The sequence below is a fragment of the Apus apus genome, chromosome 3 (assembly GCF_020740795.1).
Source record: "Apus apus isolate bApuApu2 chromosome 3, bApuApu2.pri.cur, whole genome shotgun sequence".
Taxonomy (NCBI): domain Eukaryota; kingdom Metazoa; phylum Chordata; class Aves; order Apodiformes; family Apodidae; genus Apus; species Apus apus.
This window is the reverse complement of record NC_067284.1, coordinates 79118921-79135824: the sequence shown is the minus strand read 5'-3', so window position 1 is coordinate 79135824 and position 16904 is coordinate 79118921. Positions and strand designations below refer to the sequence as shown.

The window sequence follows — 16904 nt, the reverse complement described above, 5'->3', positions numbered from 1 at the left end:
TATTGCAAGGTGCAAGGCTTGGCAGAAGACTTTCTCATTGAAAGGGGAAGTTGTACTGAAGTGTCCATGGAGCTACAATATTTATAGAAAACCAAAAGAAACTCACAGCTGAGAAAAGTTCTCAAGATTCTGTTCAGAAAATCAAGGCAAATAATGTGATTTGCCTTTTATTGTAGCACAAGGCAAATTAATTATAATTGTTACTTTATTGCCACTTAAAGTGCTTATGCCTAAAAGGGTCACATGTATATAAATCATACTGTTTCCTTGAACAAGTTACATAAAAAATACTCTCCTTTGGTTGTCCTTGTCCCTATTTAATCAAAGTCATGGCCACTGGCATTTGTGTGATGATAGATGCCAAGCTCAGACTTGAAAATCCAGGCCTGTGCCAAATGCCGTGGAAATACTGCTTGTACATAAAGGGAGGTGGTTAGGAGGCATGCTCTGCCACCTCAGCACTCCCTGTGGTGCAGGAGATCAGCAGGCCCTATACTTGCCATGACTGTGGCTTCCTGCAAGGTAGGGACCTCCAGGACACCAGGTGCAGGAGTGACCTGCACTGGGCGAGACATGCCTCATCACAGGAGGAACTTGCTGAGAGGCTGTTCTTTTCTCAGACTTGTCCCACAAGCAGGTCATTGGGTGGCTGATTCATTCTCAACAAGAGAGTAGAGAGGGGATGAACCAGGTAGACTATTTTTGCCTAATATGAAGTGTCATCCTTTTCCACATCTTTCTCTTGATAGGTGAAGAAAAAAACACTCCAATGAAGAAATGAGCATTCTTGGACAGAGGCTTTGTGATGGGCTTTCTGCTGAGGATCTCTTCTTTGACCTAAGTTCCTTGTCCTGAATAGCAGGTGATGTTGCTGGGCTTTGTTGTGGGTCTTCTGGAGCATTTTTGGATGTCCCTGAGCACTGCCATCAGGTACAACTGTACCCCCACCCTGAACTTGAACAGCAATCCTCTTACAGACAGATAACTAGCTAGAAATGGCTGCTGTACCTCAATGTGGAAAAGCTGCAATTGTGCACTTATTCCGTACAAAAGCTGAAGCATGTCCAGGGCTTTGCAGGGGACCACAGAACACTTCAATGTCAACCTCTGAGAGCAGCACCATGTGCGGGTCATGACAGACAGCCTTGTGAGGTGAGTGCTGTGTGGTCAAGCAATACCCCAGGGCTGGTGGTGGTGGAAATATTGGGGGCAGCCTGAGACTGTGGCAGGAGCACAGCAATTAAAGACTCTGACCTAGAGAGTACTGCTATGGTCATTTCCATGGAACAGCAATAATCACTGAGTTGGTCAGTCCCAGGTCACTCTGTCACAGTCTCGCTAAGCAGCCTGCTTTAGGAGGTTTGTCATGGTTAAACTCCAGCTGTCTTTAGACACTTAGAAAGAGGTCTCTACAAAAAGCCAGCAGGAGGTGGGCTGTGGCTAGTGGCTGGGAAAATCAGGCCATTTGGCTGCCTAAATGGAATCTGCAGGAGCTACTGGACCCAAGCAGCAGAGTTCAGGTAGGAAAAAGACAGAGCAGCCCTCAAGAGTGAGATGGCTGGGGACATCTAGCACCCTTGCAAGGGACTCTAATGAAGTGAGTGTGTGGGTCACTGTGCTTGCCATTAGCAGGGAGGTGAGAGACTTCCCATCTTTCACCATAACATGGTTATTTCTCCCTTCTACTCTCTGTGGAGGGTTGCTCTCCTCTTTTATTCTGGTCACATTGCCTTTATTCTGCTCTCTCATGCTGAGACTGTCATAGCAAATATAGGGAAAGGTTGATAGGAGGAATTAACCCTCCTCAGGAGAGATAAAAACAGCCTACAGACAGGAGAGGTTCCCAGTGAGGTGCCTTGGCTCCTTCAGCCAGGTGCCATCACCAGGGCTGATTTGCTGCCTGGGGTGAACGGGATGAGCCAATCAGGCACAGAGAGGGCCATGGGGAGTAAGAGTGTGTTGCTCTCCTCAAAACCTTTGCTGCTCCAGATTAATTAATTCAGACTCAAAATTTTTTAACTATTGCTACAGCCTGATTGGTAAGAGAGGCTATACCTGAAATAAAAGCATTGATACTGCAGCAAAGACAGGTGCTTAGCAGTATAAAAATAGGATTCAAAGGACTTAAGATAATTTCCAGTACAGGCTGGAAAAAAAATTAATGCCTTTCTTTTTAAATTAGCAACTATCTTGCTCATAAAGTAACTTTGTGGCTAATTTCTTCTTCTATGTTAAAGTCACATTCTCAGGCAAGCTATTTTTCTTTACTCTGCCTTTAAATAGAAAAGATCTGTATGAGATTTTTCCATTTCATTTCAGCTGAAGCTCTACTGGTCTTCAGTGAAGATAAAAGTACTGCTATTTTAGCAATGTATCAATACGCATTATGTTTGTAGGTGTCCTTGTGAGTCTTGTGATCAGGTTACGTGATGCTACCCTGTTTTAAAGGAAGTTGTCTTTTTGTCAGATACCCACTCTTCATTAAAGATTTCTGTACTTAACAGTAATAAGGGTATTAGAAAATCTGCTGTCTTGAGCTAGCAACAGATTCACAGGCTGTATTAATAGATAGGATTAGTGAAGAGGAACAGGTCAGAAGGCTGCAAAGCTCCTGTCCCTTGAGATTTCCTTCTTTAGATTATTAGTCTCATTGAAGAGCTCCCTTGAATACAGGGAGTAGAAACTGAGGAAAAGGCTGGAACCAGTTTACTTTGCTTGGACATACCTGGGGCAATTTCTGGGTCCTAAGCTCCACTGAAAATGTCTGTCCAGTTTTCTCCACAGGCACCCTGGAGGAACAACAACATCAGCTTTCTGAGCAGAGAGGCAGCTGTAACAGAGCAAGGAGAGACTATCATAGGTTTCTACCTACTGGGTTTAGGTATGTACTGGGCTTGGATATGAAAGGAAGCTCCTAAGTAGAGCTTGATATGAAGTTCCAAGTAATTATTTTTTCTCATCCCTAATGGAACAGGATGTTAGAAAATGTGACTCTTTTCTTCAGCTATTTACAAGATCAAAGAGGTACAGATTTCTTTTGTTAAAAAGAGGCTAAAAACCAATGCAGAAATCTCAAGCAAAAAAAAACAGTCAAGCCTGTAAACTTTTAACTAATGTTCATTACAGCATAATATGTGGGAAGATAAAAAGTACCTTATCAGAAATATATGATGCTTCTGTGTCTTCTCATGTTGCGGTAGTACTGAATTAATGTACTGTGATTTCCAGAGTTTTGGCTGCTGACTGTTAGTTGGCATCCTACAACTGCTTTCTGCAGAGGCAGAAAATACAGTTTTGTAGTTTAACACTTTTAACTCTTTGTACTGCTTTTGCTTAAATATTTTATGTACATAGACATAAAGTTCTTCAAACAGGATCTACGAAAGATATAAGTACTATAGCATTATCCTGTGTTAGCAATCACAATAGCATGTGTTTGTTTTGGTTCTGCTGCAAGACAGCTATTGTAAGTGTATGATAATATAAGAAGGATTTGAAAACATCACCCAGTATGAGCTCACTATGGTCCCAGTACAATTTTGGGTTTTTTTATTTAAATATTGTCTATTTGGGGCAGACTCATTGCAAGATGCAAGGAAACTTTATGAAATTTCAAAGAATGCAAGTTTGCTAGGTAATAAAAATTTCCAACCATAAAACCTCACAGGAAAACCTAAGTTTTATTAAATCTGTTCTTCTAAGCAGCACATGCCAAAACGTTTCTGAATCTAAATGATTGATCTAAACAGGTTTCTTTTCTTTTTCTAAGCTTATCACACATTACAAGTGGCTTGCTAGCCCTCAATTTATGCTTGAGAAAGGACTATGGAAGTTACATTGTAAAATACAAAGTATTTTAATATGTTTACATGAGACTTTTTTTTTATCCTATAGGAACTAAGGAGGGAAAAGTTGTGTTTAAAATACAAATAGGGGTTCTAGTAGCAAAATGTGTAACTTCTATCTTAGGAGAATTAATTAGAAGAGTGGCCATAAAACAAATCAGAGTTGTTCCAATTTATCCCAAATCTCTTCACATCTGCATATCCCTTCATGAATGGCTGGGAAATGGCTGCACCATCAGCTAATTAATTAATCAGTTGCACTTAAGACTAGAAAGAAGAGCTTAGGTCAGCAAGGCCAGTTCCCTGCTGTGACAATAAGTAACCTCATTTACAAAGCTATCTTACTCCCTGATAGAACTGGCTAGGGTGGGTTTTTTGTGTGTGTTGCTACCACTCTTCCAACTTACAGCCTGTTCATGATTTTGTTGAGTAGGAGCCTTTCCCTAAACTCTTAGCTAAAACGCTCATACCAACTTTATACCCTTTTTGTCACTCCTTTTAATTGAAACTTTTTTTTTTTTTTTTTGCCTGCAATAAACGTTCTGTGGTTACTCTGTGTTCCTGAAAGATCAGCCATACCTTGTAGTCAACCTTTGTATTCCTACATTGAACAAGTGAGGAGGTTTTTTTTCCCCAGTTGGTTGTTTTAGGGGGTTTTAATTATTATTTCTGTCCTGTCATAAAATCCTTTCTCCTGTCATCCCAGCATATTACCAGCCTTTTATGCTGTCTTTTCCAACCTGGCCTCTTTTTTTAAACTTACAGCCAGGACTGAATACAGCATCCAAGCAAGGTCTTGTCACTGCTGTTCACGTTAATATTGACACTTCCCCAGGACTACTGATGCCTTGTTGTGTTGCCTCTGCATCACACTGGTAGTTCCAGTCACCAGTTGCACTTCTTGCAGAGTATATATAACCAGTTAATAGCACTACTCCAACTTAAATGTAATATGTATCTGGTTAAAATGTGATGAAGCTAGGTATGCCTTTTTGCAATAGAAACTTTTGAAAAAACTCTACTAATAATACATAAATCAGGTAAGTCCCCATATCTTTTTCTCCCAGAAGGTCTACTGATGCACTTTTGAAAGCACCAGCCATAACCATTTACGTATACTAGTTTTATGCACACCAATAACTCAGTCTGTCTGGGGAACACTGATGTAGCAGAACAAGGTACTCTGTTACGCAGGTACCCTCTTGTCCTTCTGGCAGCAGAGGAGAAAGGCCAGTCCAGTGTTACCTTGCCAAACCTGCATTTCTTTAGGGGTCTGGAAAGACAATTTGAATTTGCTAGAGTCTATGAGTATTTCCTTACAAGAAGTCCCAAAGATGTTTGTCTTTCACAATTTTGGTTCTTTGATGTCTTGGAAAACAGCTTGAGTGATTACATTCCTGTAGCTGTTACATGTTTTCTTCTCTTTTGCATCTAAGTATGCCATGACACTTTTTGCAAATTCTGAAGTAGATTTCTGACACCAAAGGGATGTATGTGAATGGTGTTAGCACTTACCCAGAAGATGAGGTTCTTCTGAATCTCTTTACCTTACCAGGTAAAAACAAACAAAAAACCCAAAAAACCCCACAAACAACTACCTTTGGCCAAGTCTATCCACAGTCACACATCTTGACAAACAATATCCAAGGACCGTGATCTAACACATTCTGCTGAGATGAGGCCTGCACGTCGCCTTCTGGAAATTCTCATGTCATATACCACACATGATAGACAGGACACGAATGTGATATACCATATACCAGCCATGCTGTCATACCCAGATGGTGGTGTTCTCTGAATGTTGTAAGGAGACCTGAGCTCACAGCCCATGCTGGAATAGGTATTGCACAATAGCATGTTAAGCAAACTAGCACTGAAGTGTAAGGGTGCATTTTGCAAATGCTGATCGATTTTGAAATGACTGCACTGTTTCTTGGCATCCAACTCACTGTGCCATCATTCTCCTTGCTAACGCTTTGGCCAGAGGACCAACAAAGTAAGGGGAAAATGCAATGTCAATCCCATAGCAGTGAGCCATGACAGCATTCTTAGAGGGACCAGCTGCAAGAGATAGCTGCCATTGTAAATGTTGCACTGTAGGTGCAACGTCAATGTACTGTCCACAGCTACTAGCTCAGTCAACCTAGACCAGGGGGAAAAAAAGAAAGCATTTTTTTCTCTGTAAATATTAATTGGAATTCTTAAGTAAATTGTTCTTTTCTGCATTTATACACAATGTGTTCTGTGATTGTTTCCCCTCATTTCAAAATTAGCTGAGACTGCTAGAATTAGTATTTGGCATAAAAGGAAATTTTAAGTCACATTTGTCAGAGAACAAATTCTGACTTTTTCTGAGTGCTCATATCAGCAAGGCCTGCTGAGAGCAATTCCAATCCCATCAGAAAACTGAAACAGACCATGAGACCCAAACATGCTTTTAAATGGCACGTTTTTAGTAACAGTAAACTGTTATTTGAAAAGTGACAGAATAAGTGTTATTTTGGAACATCTTTTGACAGATAAATCTGAGTAGGTGAGAAAGGTAAAAAACTCTTCACAAAACATTAATCCACAAAATGGTCACATTTATTGAACAAATAATCTTCATGCTTTGTCAAGTCTAAAGCCTGATGAGCCTGATGACTTGTCTCCTTCCTGCCAAAACTGGCAATATGCTCTGGATAGAGTATTGTCTATGTATAATTAGCAGCCAAAACTAAAAACAGAGAAGGGTCACTTTACAGCTGCATCGGTTGATGACAGCTTTGCAGATTCTCTAGAATTTATCACTGTTTCAAATAAGGTTTTCTAGTCAGAAATTCTTAGAGCAAGCCCCTTCAAATAGACATTTATGCTTGTGTATAGGTAGCTGAATCAGTAATTCACTTCTTTTGTGCCTTCTCTATATCTAGATGCTCCATCCAATTTCTGACCTAGAGACAAGGTTATTTGCTGAAGGTAAAGTGTAGCTTGCCTTGTAACACTGAGCCTTCACCTTTTGCTCTCATCTCTTGAATTTTTCCACTTAAGGCTCCCTGTATGTTTTAAACTGCAGGTGGGTGAGTTGTAACACTCATTTTTCTAATTCGTTCTTGTCAGGTTTTACAAGTAAAGGCCATACAACGATATCTAATACAAACAAGTCTAAATACAAAGCATAATCACTTGTCTTAGCTGGGGACAGATGCAGTCATCTATTGGAAAGGTGACAACCAGCTCAGAGGTATCGGTTCCCTTGTACTAAATTTAACTAAATTTAACTCTGCAAAAACATAAATTGTAAGAGTGAATTTGCACACAGCCTTGGGTGTTTCTTGCATGTTCAAAGAGCATCTTAGGTACATGAGATATTAAGAGGTTGTGTCTGGATGCTCAGGCTTGAACTCTTTTTAAAATTGTTGTGTTCCCTCTTAGCAATTTCCAAAGCTAAACACTCTCACTTTTCTCAGACACTATTAGTAGAGACATGTTCAATATCCTTATTCACTCATGCCGTCTACTTTTTCAGCACTTTCTTTGCATGGGCTGGCAGGCAGCATGCTGACACAGGACTGTGTCAATAGGGTTTTGTTTCCTGAGTACCACCAGCTTGCTTGGCAGCCTTCCTGTTCCTGCCCCAGAAATCATGGAAAACAGCACCAGCAGCCTTTGTAGAACACTTTTGACATCTGTGGATTAAAATGCTCTATTAGGGGGTGTTATTCCAGGACAATACACTATTTTAAATATTGTTGTTCATCCTATTCCTCCTACCTTGCAGTGTTTGCAAACATGGTTCCAGTAACTTTGTGTGTCTGAGGAGTAAAGGAGACTCCTTAGCATTTATCAACAGTCATTTAACTTACTCTGCTCTGATACTGCCGGTCTTACAGCAACTGCTCTGTCTTGCCCTGTGTTAACAAACTTCAGTCGTTGTATTTTTGTATTTTGCTACTGCAGAAGGGACAGCTCTCTTTGATGAGCAGTCCATCTATCCAACAGCATTACAGCTTAAGGAGGAAATATGGCTTCTCTCTGAACTTAATGTAGGGTAGAAGTCCTAACTTTCTTCCTAGCTGCTATTTTTTTTCTCTCTCAGCCACATTTTTACCTCAGTTGGAACCTGTCCTTTCTCACCAGGATTACCTAGTGAGAAAGAGATTTTACAAGTAAAGGTCATGCAACAGTGTGTAATAAGAACAAGTCTAAGTACAAAGCATAATAACTTGTCTTAACTGGGCACAGATGTGCTTTGGATTTTGAGTTTGGGTTTAGTTGTTTTTTTACTTATACTCTTGTCACTGAATATTTTTGGCAGTCTGCAAAAAATGAAACTAGTTCCCTTGGTTGTTTCTTTTCTATCGGCTGTTTTATTGACATGCCACCTGGTGACACCAAGGCCTTGTAGCACTTCGAAGTTCAGCAGTTTCTTTCTGGGCTCTTGATCTGCCTGTGACCTACCCTCAAGCACATACCACCTACAAAGCAGTTGAGGACATCCTTGCCCTCCCTGAATGTCAGAGCTATTGCTCTGCTTCTTCCAAACTGCATTTTCAACCTTTTTTCCTATTGTGCTGTCAGGGCATGGGGGCAGGAGGTTCTTTGATTTGAGGTGTTCTTTTGGTTGGGGCTTTTATCTTTTGAGGTTGTTTGGTTTTTTGTTCCTTTTAGAAAAAAATAAAATCAGTCAATATGGTCAGCAACCCCAGACCAGCATATCTATCTGATGATGTGGAGATCCAGTGTCCCATAGTCTCTGCTCTGGTTTGATTGCATTTTTATGTGACCAATGTTTTTGCTACTCCATAGTTTACTGAGAATTGAGTTCCTCTATTTTTTTTTTAATCACAGTATTCATATGGTCTAGCACCCCAACAGACCAGACATTTTAGGGACTGGGTATGCTAGTGCAGGATCTCTACCTGCTTTTGTTCAAAGGATTGTGCTTACCTGCTTAAGTCATACTCACTTCCCTCAATGCTTCCATTGTCCCCACCCTCAGTGGGTGAATGTAGTATCAAAAAAATAGTCACAAATACTGTGTCTCTGTCACCTCTACAATGTGTATTGTTGTTTTACATTATGTGTTGCTCTGTTTCTTCCTTACAATACTTTAACTGGAAACTCCTTTACTCTCCAGACTAGGGGGAATTTGCTCTGTATATTCCCCAGACTGCATAGCATTTTTAGGGTAACCTTCCTATCCATTACACTGTGTTGACAAATTTTGCTGTTTACAGAGGAGGTGCCATTTTATTTTGTCTGCCATTTTAGCACTAAGTCTTTGACAGGGAAAATAATTCCATAGCTACTGCCTTGAAAATTATCTTGCCTGGAAGAAGATAGAGTTGACAGTACACAAGCAACACATCTTACCATGTTTGCAATGCAAACTACCCTGCTGCATTCCCAAAGCCATCCTCCTCCAGGGCCCTACTGTACCTGCCTATGGCTAGACTGCTGGAAGTCAGAAAGAATTCCTGAGTTAAAGCTCATGCAGCTGTTGGAAACGAGACTCAATTAAGAAACATCGTCACCTAGTGGCCAGAATAAAATATATTTATTATTGTTGCTCTTATCCTCATAACAAGATATATCTGATATAGATATATGTATCTCAGTGTATCTTTGCACCAGTGACTATTTCTGGTTAATATGTTATGCTGACACGTCAGCTCCTCACAGTTCAAAATCTCTTTAGCAAACTGCTTGCATTTGATAAGCAAGCAAGAGTAGCAGCAGCTTGGCAGTTTAGCAAAGAGAAGATATAAAAAGGAAATGACTGCAAAAAAATTTGTTCATAGTGCAATACAAAGCCTGTCCCATCAACCCCTCCCCTCCCTCTTCAGACTCCTCAGAGCCCCTCACCAGGCAGTAAGTACCCAACCTCTCCGAACAATCACCTCGCTCTTTAGCATTTCAGGTTGTGATGCTCCCAAATGGCCTGGAGGGTCAGAGGCAATTTCCTCCCCTCCCTTCCTACCCAAGGCAGTCCAGCAGTCCAGCACTGGGTCCCCATGTGTGGAGTTGCTGATGCTTTCTGAAGCTGCCCTTTTGCTACAACATTAAACCTACCAGCCGTCTTTCATCTCATTAACTCCTTTGACTGTTAAGAGGTGCTATGCAATGCCATAGTGTCATGTCCTGCTTGCTGTGCTGTACAGCACCTGTACTCTGAGGTATCTACTGCTTGTGCCTGGACAGAGGGCTATGGATAAATACTTTTCTCCCTCACCTGGTAGTTAAAGTTGTAGACTAGCATCAGCTGTGGGGAACAAAACCACCAGCTGCTGGATTCCTAAACCTGTCCTAGGCTGCAGGCACTTAAAAGAGGTGGTGTTTTGCTCCACCTTGCCAAGGTGAAGTCAGGTCACCTGTGTTGGCAGTGATAGAACTGGTTTGGGGGTGGAAATGTGAGCTAACAGGGAGCTGGGTGCTGCCCAACCTGCTGCTCAGCCCCACTCCAGCAGCTGCCCTGGAGCCATCCTCTTCACTGGCTAAACCCCATTTTCAACACTGAGCCTGTTGCTTATTAAGTAAACATTTTGTTTGAAGTAGTTTGTTTATTCATGTCTGCATCATTCCAAAAAGTGGAATACAAACTACCTATGTCTTCCACTGATGGGTGGGTCAATAGCCATGCACATGTGGAAACTCTCGGCCTCTCCAACTGAGTAAGTGGCTGACTTTCAGGAGATTTACAGTCATCTCCCTTGTGTTTTTCTCGTGTAACTAGATACGTACATGTCAGGCATCTTTGTTCCCAGAGAGTAAAAGAGGACACAACTCTCTTTTATAATAAATAAATAAAATACTTTAAAGCTTCTGAAAGGTCTGCTCTAAATGTTCTCATCATATAGACAATCAGGTGTATTCCTGAAAAATATTCCAATCTGGGACAGACTTTGCTGCAAGGAGATCCTAGGCTGTTCTAAGAGAAGAAACTTAATCACGTTAGCTGGGAAAGGCAGCACTTCTTGAGAGAGGACTGGTAAAGTGGCTTAAAGGCTACATGTGAGGGAATTTTTGGTGTCCATTATTGTATACAATAATCCTAAACAACTGCAGCTTTTGGTAGATTTGTTATAGTCTCTGCTCCACTCTACCAACTATCTTTCCTCCTTCCTTTTTCCTCCATGTATTGCATTTTGTGAGTTTCATTTGTCCATTTAGGAATAAAAACTTCTCAAGGCCTTTAAGTGGTGGATCTTTGATAGAGACAGTAGTAGCTCTTCATATTTGTTCTGTTTTGTTGCTGGAGTTACTCACTTGTTCCTGCTTCTGAAAGGTACCTAGTTACTTAACAAGGCTTTATGCGTTTTTCCAATGGATAACCTGGTTAATTTATTTCTAGTGGAACAAAAGGGCAATTTCAGAAGATGTCAGGTATTTATACACTGAACTGCTTCTTGCTTTATTTGCTATTTTATTTAATGGATTTTAATATTTTTTTTTCCAGGTTGGCTGTCTTGGTTTGGAAACAGCATTGTGATTTTTGTCCTGTATAAGCAAAGGCATGTTTTGCAGCCCACCGACTACCTCACATTTAACTTGGCAGTATCAGATGCTAGTATCTCTGTGTTTGGATATTCACGGGGGATCATTGAAATCTTCAATGTTTTCAGGGATGATGGATTCATTATCACATCAATATGGACCTGTCAGGTAAGACTGGATTACAGTTAATTGGCCAAAATAAGTGCAGCTATTTCTGTGTAAATGCTGTATATAAATAGCCAGGCAGGGCCATGAGAGTGAAAAGAAATACTGACCTTCCAAAGAAGAGTGTTCTCTTTTATTATACCCATAAATCTATGTATTTGCTCAGGTTTTGACCAATTTTCAGTGATTTTTTTTTCCAACTCTATCAAAGATATTTCCAATAGTTTCTACTAGTTTGTTTCTTTTACTCCATGTCATAGCTCCCTCTCATGTTGGGAAGTTGTAGATGTAAGCTGTGCTTATCTTCAGTTCCCCTAAAGTCAACCTGCTTGTCAGCACTTCAACATTTGACTTAAAGCAATGGAGTGTCCTGCTTGACAAGGAATGTAGAACAAAACCTCCACACAGCACTTGGCTATACTTGTGCATTGTAGCATGCAACAAATCATACTAAATCAGTTGTTATGCTCCAGTCTCAGCCCCAAAATTGACTGTCAGTTTGAGGCCTGTGGCAGGAGGAGTGTCTTGACTTTATGGCACAGCCATCCCTGAACATGGAGGCAGCTTTTTGCAAGGGAATTTGGAAAAAGTTATTGCTAATTCTGAAACACACCTGCATAAACAGAATATAAATACATCCCATGCGTACATAGGCACAATTCTGGCTCTCTGGTGCTTTCAGTAACATCTGTGAGAAAGAGTATATTTAGTTTCATGACGGAATGAAAAATCTGAAAATGACAGGATTGCCTGCAGCAAGGTATGAGTAAGATCATGATGAAGGAAAAGGGAGAGAGAAATGATCCTTTTTTCTTGTTGCTTTTTTTATTATTGTTGTTTCATATGGGTTGTTTTGTGTTGTTTGTTTGGGTTGTTTTTTTAATATGTGGTTTTGGTGGGTTTTGTGGGGTTTTTTTAAGAGGAAGTTAAACTATTCTATAACTTAGATGAAAGCATTTTTACAGCTCATGTCACCTCCTCTTCAACACAAAGACTTAGTTTACCCAGACAGAAGACTCTGATTAACCTGGAAGCTGCAGCTTGATCTAAATGTGTATTTTCTTGCTTGAAATATATGTCAATAGCCATTGGGCAGAAAAGGATTTATCAAAATGAAGCTAATGACTTCCTTAGCAAATCCCAGTGTTTCTCTGATGAAAACACCTAAAGTTGCCACCTAAGGTCTGTTGAGGAGACACTTCCAGGACACATCTTTAATATATTTTTTTAATGAAAGGAAACTGTGAGGTCATCAGATAAAGTTATACCTGCAAACTGTAAAATTCATACTCACACTCAAACAGACTCCCATTTTGCCCTGTGTTTCAAGGAGGGTTGGATCTATGGTTAAGAAAGAAGAGTTCAAAGATGGTTCTCTGGGATCAGTTCCAGCTTAGCTGAAGACTTCGCATGTAAGACAGGGTAAGCCATTCAGTGTGAACTCCTGAACCAGTATCTGTGGCACAGCTGAACATTTACCACACAGCTGGTTTAGAGAGGTAACTTTAAATGGCCCTTCTGCCTCCCCAGTCCAAGCTCTTCCAGAGACTAAGAAGCCCCTGACATTTTATGTGGCTGGAGAGCAGTCCCAAGGAAAAGGACTTGGGGGTGATTGTGAGAAGCTCGACATGAGCCGCCAGTGTGCGCTCGCAGCCCAGAGAGCAACTGCATCCTGGGCTGCATCAGAAGAAGTGTGTCCAGCGGGACCAGGGAGGGGATTCTGCCCCTCTGCTCTGGTGAGGCCCCACCTGGAGTACTGCATACAGCTCTGGAGCCCTCAGCACGGGAAGGATGTGGAGCTGTTGGAGAGGGTCCAGAGAAGGGCCACAAATGTGATCAAAGGGCTGGAGCACCTCTGCTAGACAGGCTGAGGGAGTTGGGGCTGTTCAGCCTGGAGAAGAGAAGGGGGCCTACAGGAAAGGGAGCCTATAGGACAAGGAGTAATGGTTTTAAACTGAAAGAGAGGAGATTTAGGTTAGACATAAGGAAGAAATTTTTCACCATGTAGGTAGTAAGGTGCTGGAATAGGTTGCCTACAGAGGTTGTGGAAGCCCCCTGCACAAAGCCTCATCCAACCTGGCCTTTAGCACTTCTGGAGTTTAAGGCCATATTGGATGAGGCTTTGTGAAGCCTGGTCTAGTATGAGGTGTCCCTGCTCATAGCAGGGAGATTGGAACTAAATGATCTTTAAGGTCCTTTCCAATCTTAACCATTCTATGATTCTATGGAGGTGAGCTTAGTTTTGCTGTGCTTGAACTGCCTTTAAAAGGAGTGAAACTGTGCATAATATTTTTGGGGTACCCAGATACTTTGTTGGTCAAGACATGTTAAGTAATTTTTATTGGAACTCCTGGTTTAAAAAAGCATTCATTTGTAAAATATGGGTATCAAGCAAAGTTTTAAGGTATTGGGATGCAAAGATGTTGTTCAGAACATTGCACTGGCTTTTCTAAGCAGTCTGATAAGTAAAATATTAAACTTTCCACTTTGTTAATGCTCTGTAAGCTCAAAAAGATAACAATTATCATTTCAAATAGGAATTGATACTCTATTAATACTAATTAAAAATTCATGGTAACTTGGAATAGACAAATTGTATACTGAAGGAATATTTTGAACTGGTTGTGACTCATTGAGTTAAGATCAGAATATATTCAACAACAGGCAGAATTCCTGTTTCCATCAAGATTTTCTATGATGAGGGGTCTCAGAAATATGTCTAAACTCTGGCATCCATCATTTTTATTATTAAGCCTGACAAAACAGAAGCTAGTGATGGAAAAGTAATTTATGGAAGTAGTGTGGCCATTTTTGGGTAGTGCATTGTGCAGAAATCATGGGAAGCTTCTGTGCATAAAAAAGCTGTAAACATTTGTGTATACACATAGACAGCCAGAATGAAAGTCATTCTAAAAACGTACAATATTCAGCTGCAGTAGGGTTTTGATGGCTTGGATTTTGATTTTTATAAGAAGTGATACATTTGTAGTCCAACCAGAATTGGGTCTCACATCTGGCATGTGATGAGCTCAGTGCCAGGAAGGTAAAGCCCTTGCTTTCTGTCACAGCTTTCTAAAGTCGATGTTTCTTGCTCTCCTCACTGCACTCAAGCTCCTCTGCAATTAACTGGAATGACAATCTGCACTGTTGCACACATGAACAGGGCTCTTTCCTCAGCATGGCCCATGTGTTTTCCCCAACTTGGTTATTTTTGCTGAGTCCAGAGGATAGCCTTACTTTGTTTTCTGTCGTTGTCCTTTTTATTTGATCAGTCAGCTTCTGCTGTCAGGTATGCTTAGGGAAACTTCCCAAGCTAGCCTGTCAGTTCCATGAGCTCACCTCACTTAATCCACCTAACTATTTTCATTTCCACTGACTCGGGGATCCTTCTGTGCCCTCAGGTAATATTTTTCTCAATTAAGATTCACCCATACTTGGCTGCCCCAGTTAGAGGGAGTGGGGAGAAGACAGGCAGGTACTACTTCTCTTTCAAAACAGAGTGAAAACTGTCTGTAACAAAAGATGCATCTCCAGCTAAAAAGACCATCTCACTGCCTACCTGCTGAATGGGACAGATGCCTGTGCTCCTCTTCTCCTCCGTATTGAAGAAACACTACTATTCTTCCCTATGCCAAATGTTATTTTTTGTCCTTGGAGGTCTAACAGAGCTCTCCTCTCAGGAGTGAGGTTGCATGGTAGGGCTGTATGCAAATGTTGCCTGCACTGAATGTTACATACGGGTACAGTTTTCTAAGGCTGGCTTTTTGGACTCTGCTTTCACTTCTTGTTTATCCCTTCCCTGCTCTACCACCATGTCTTAGACCTGATCTGACAGAGGGAGGACAGTCAGCCTCTAGTGCATTTGGGTTTTTGCCTCTGGTGATGTTATCAGTAAGTAAACTAGTTCACATAGTAAAGTTCAGGTCAGGAAATGTAAGTCAGTGACCAAGAGTCATCTGTTGACCCATTGACTATATTTCTAGTGAAAAGTTACCTCAGGATATCTTTTTGTCCTTCCAATATGTTTTTTATTTGTATGTTCTGCTGAACTAGAAGTTGCACTGAAACCTGTAAGTATCACTGTGTGCAAATGTTCTTACATGTAGGAAGTAAAGAAACATTAATTATCTGCAGGTAGACACTACAGTTTCTTCTGAACCTTGTTGATCAACCAACAGAAAGTTTTTCTTGCATCTATTAAGCTCGTGGTGAATACAAAAGATGCAGGCTTCAGGAAACCTCTGAATCTAGAGGAAGTATCATAACCTATGTGATCCCCATAGATGTATTCCAGTCATGCCAGAAACCAAGGGTGGGCTGTTGGGTGCCCTAGAATTTGAAATCCTTCATAATCCTGGTACTTCAGTTTAAACTTCCTTCCTTTGATTCACTCTTCTAAATTTTTTGGGTTTTTTTGGGTTTTTTGGTTGGTTTTTTTTTGAGACCACGTTTTGGTTGTTTTGGCATTAAATTTATAAATACTTAAGGAATTTACTACAAAGGTCAAGAAAATTACTGCACTTATCATGTGCTCACTCTGTTGGTATAGTCTTCCTTCAAAAATGTCACTTATTTCTGATTGTTTCTTACATAAAAGTTGTATCTCGGCTGTGTACAACAGAGCACAACATTGCTCTCTCCAGGTTATGGCGCCATAACAGACGTGCCCACTGCCACCAACATGCTGACTGACGCTGTTATCACAGATGCACTCACCTCACTATCAGTCTAGATATTTCTGTTCCATCTGGCCAGCCAGATGGTGCCAGAGCATCTCCAGCAGATCCAGCTCTGCACAGAAACAGCCTTGGGAGGAACAAAAAAAATATGTTCAGCTTTGAGGTATTAGCGAGCACCACAGTAGCCTTCCCGACAGGATTCAACCCACTCTGCCTCTGTCCCTACAGCCTGCCCTCACCACCTCACCAGCAAGAGCCAGCCTAGAAGGACCTGCCTTCACCCTCTTTTGCTGAAGCTGCTTTATGTTGCATAGAATAAGAAATACATTGACAGGAGCAGGAGAGGGAGAAACTATTGTTTCACCCTGTGGTTGGGTGTACTACATAGCAGTGAGGGAGACCTGGGTTTGGATCCTGCACTGCTTAACCCTTTGGTGCTAAATACAGCACTTTTGTACTTCTGTCTGGCCACACCTAGGGTAGAAAAAACTGGCAATGTTGTGAGCAGCAGTAAGCCTCACATTGCATGCATGGATTGTTTTATTCTGTTATCCCTAAGTCATTTGGGCATGGTTTGCCTGACAGCACCAGACCTGTGGCATATCTGCATCCTGAAAGGGCCACAAGGTCCAGCATTTTCTAGAAGTGCCAGATTTATTGTGCATGGAGTACGTGAGCCACAGAAATGTCTGGGATTTCTTGCATTTTATCAGAATTTTCTGAATTGTGGTGGTGTAGC

The 16904-nt window shown here is 41.1% G+C and overlaps 1 protein-coding gene across 1 annotated transcript in view; it reads left to right on the top strand.

The window, feature by feature from the left end:
* Positions 1-2760: 2760 nt before the first annotated feature.
* LOC127382705 (opsin-5-like) overlaps positions 2761-16904 on the top strand; it is a 31047-nt gene continuing 16903 nt past the window's right edge. The window contains exons 1-2 of the mRNA XM_051614667.1: positions 2761-2881; positions 11284-11489. Of these exons, the coding sequence (XP_051470627.1) occupies positions 2761-2881; positions 11284-11489 (327 nt within the window). The remainder of the gene's footprint in view (positions 2882-11283; positions 11490-16904) is intronic.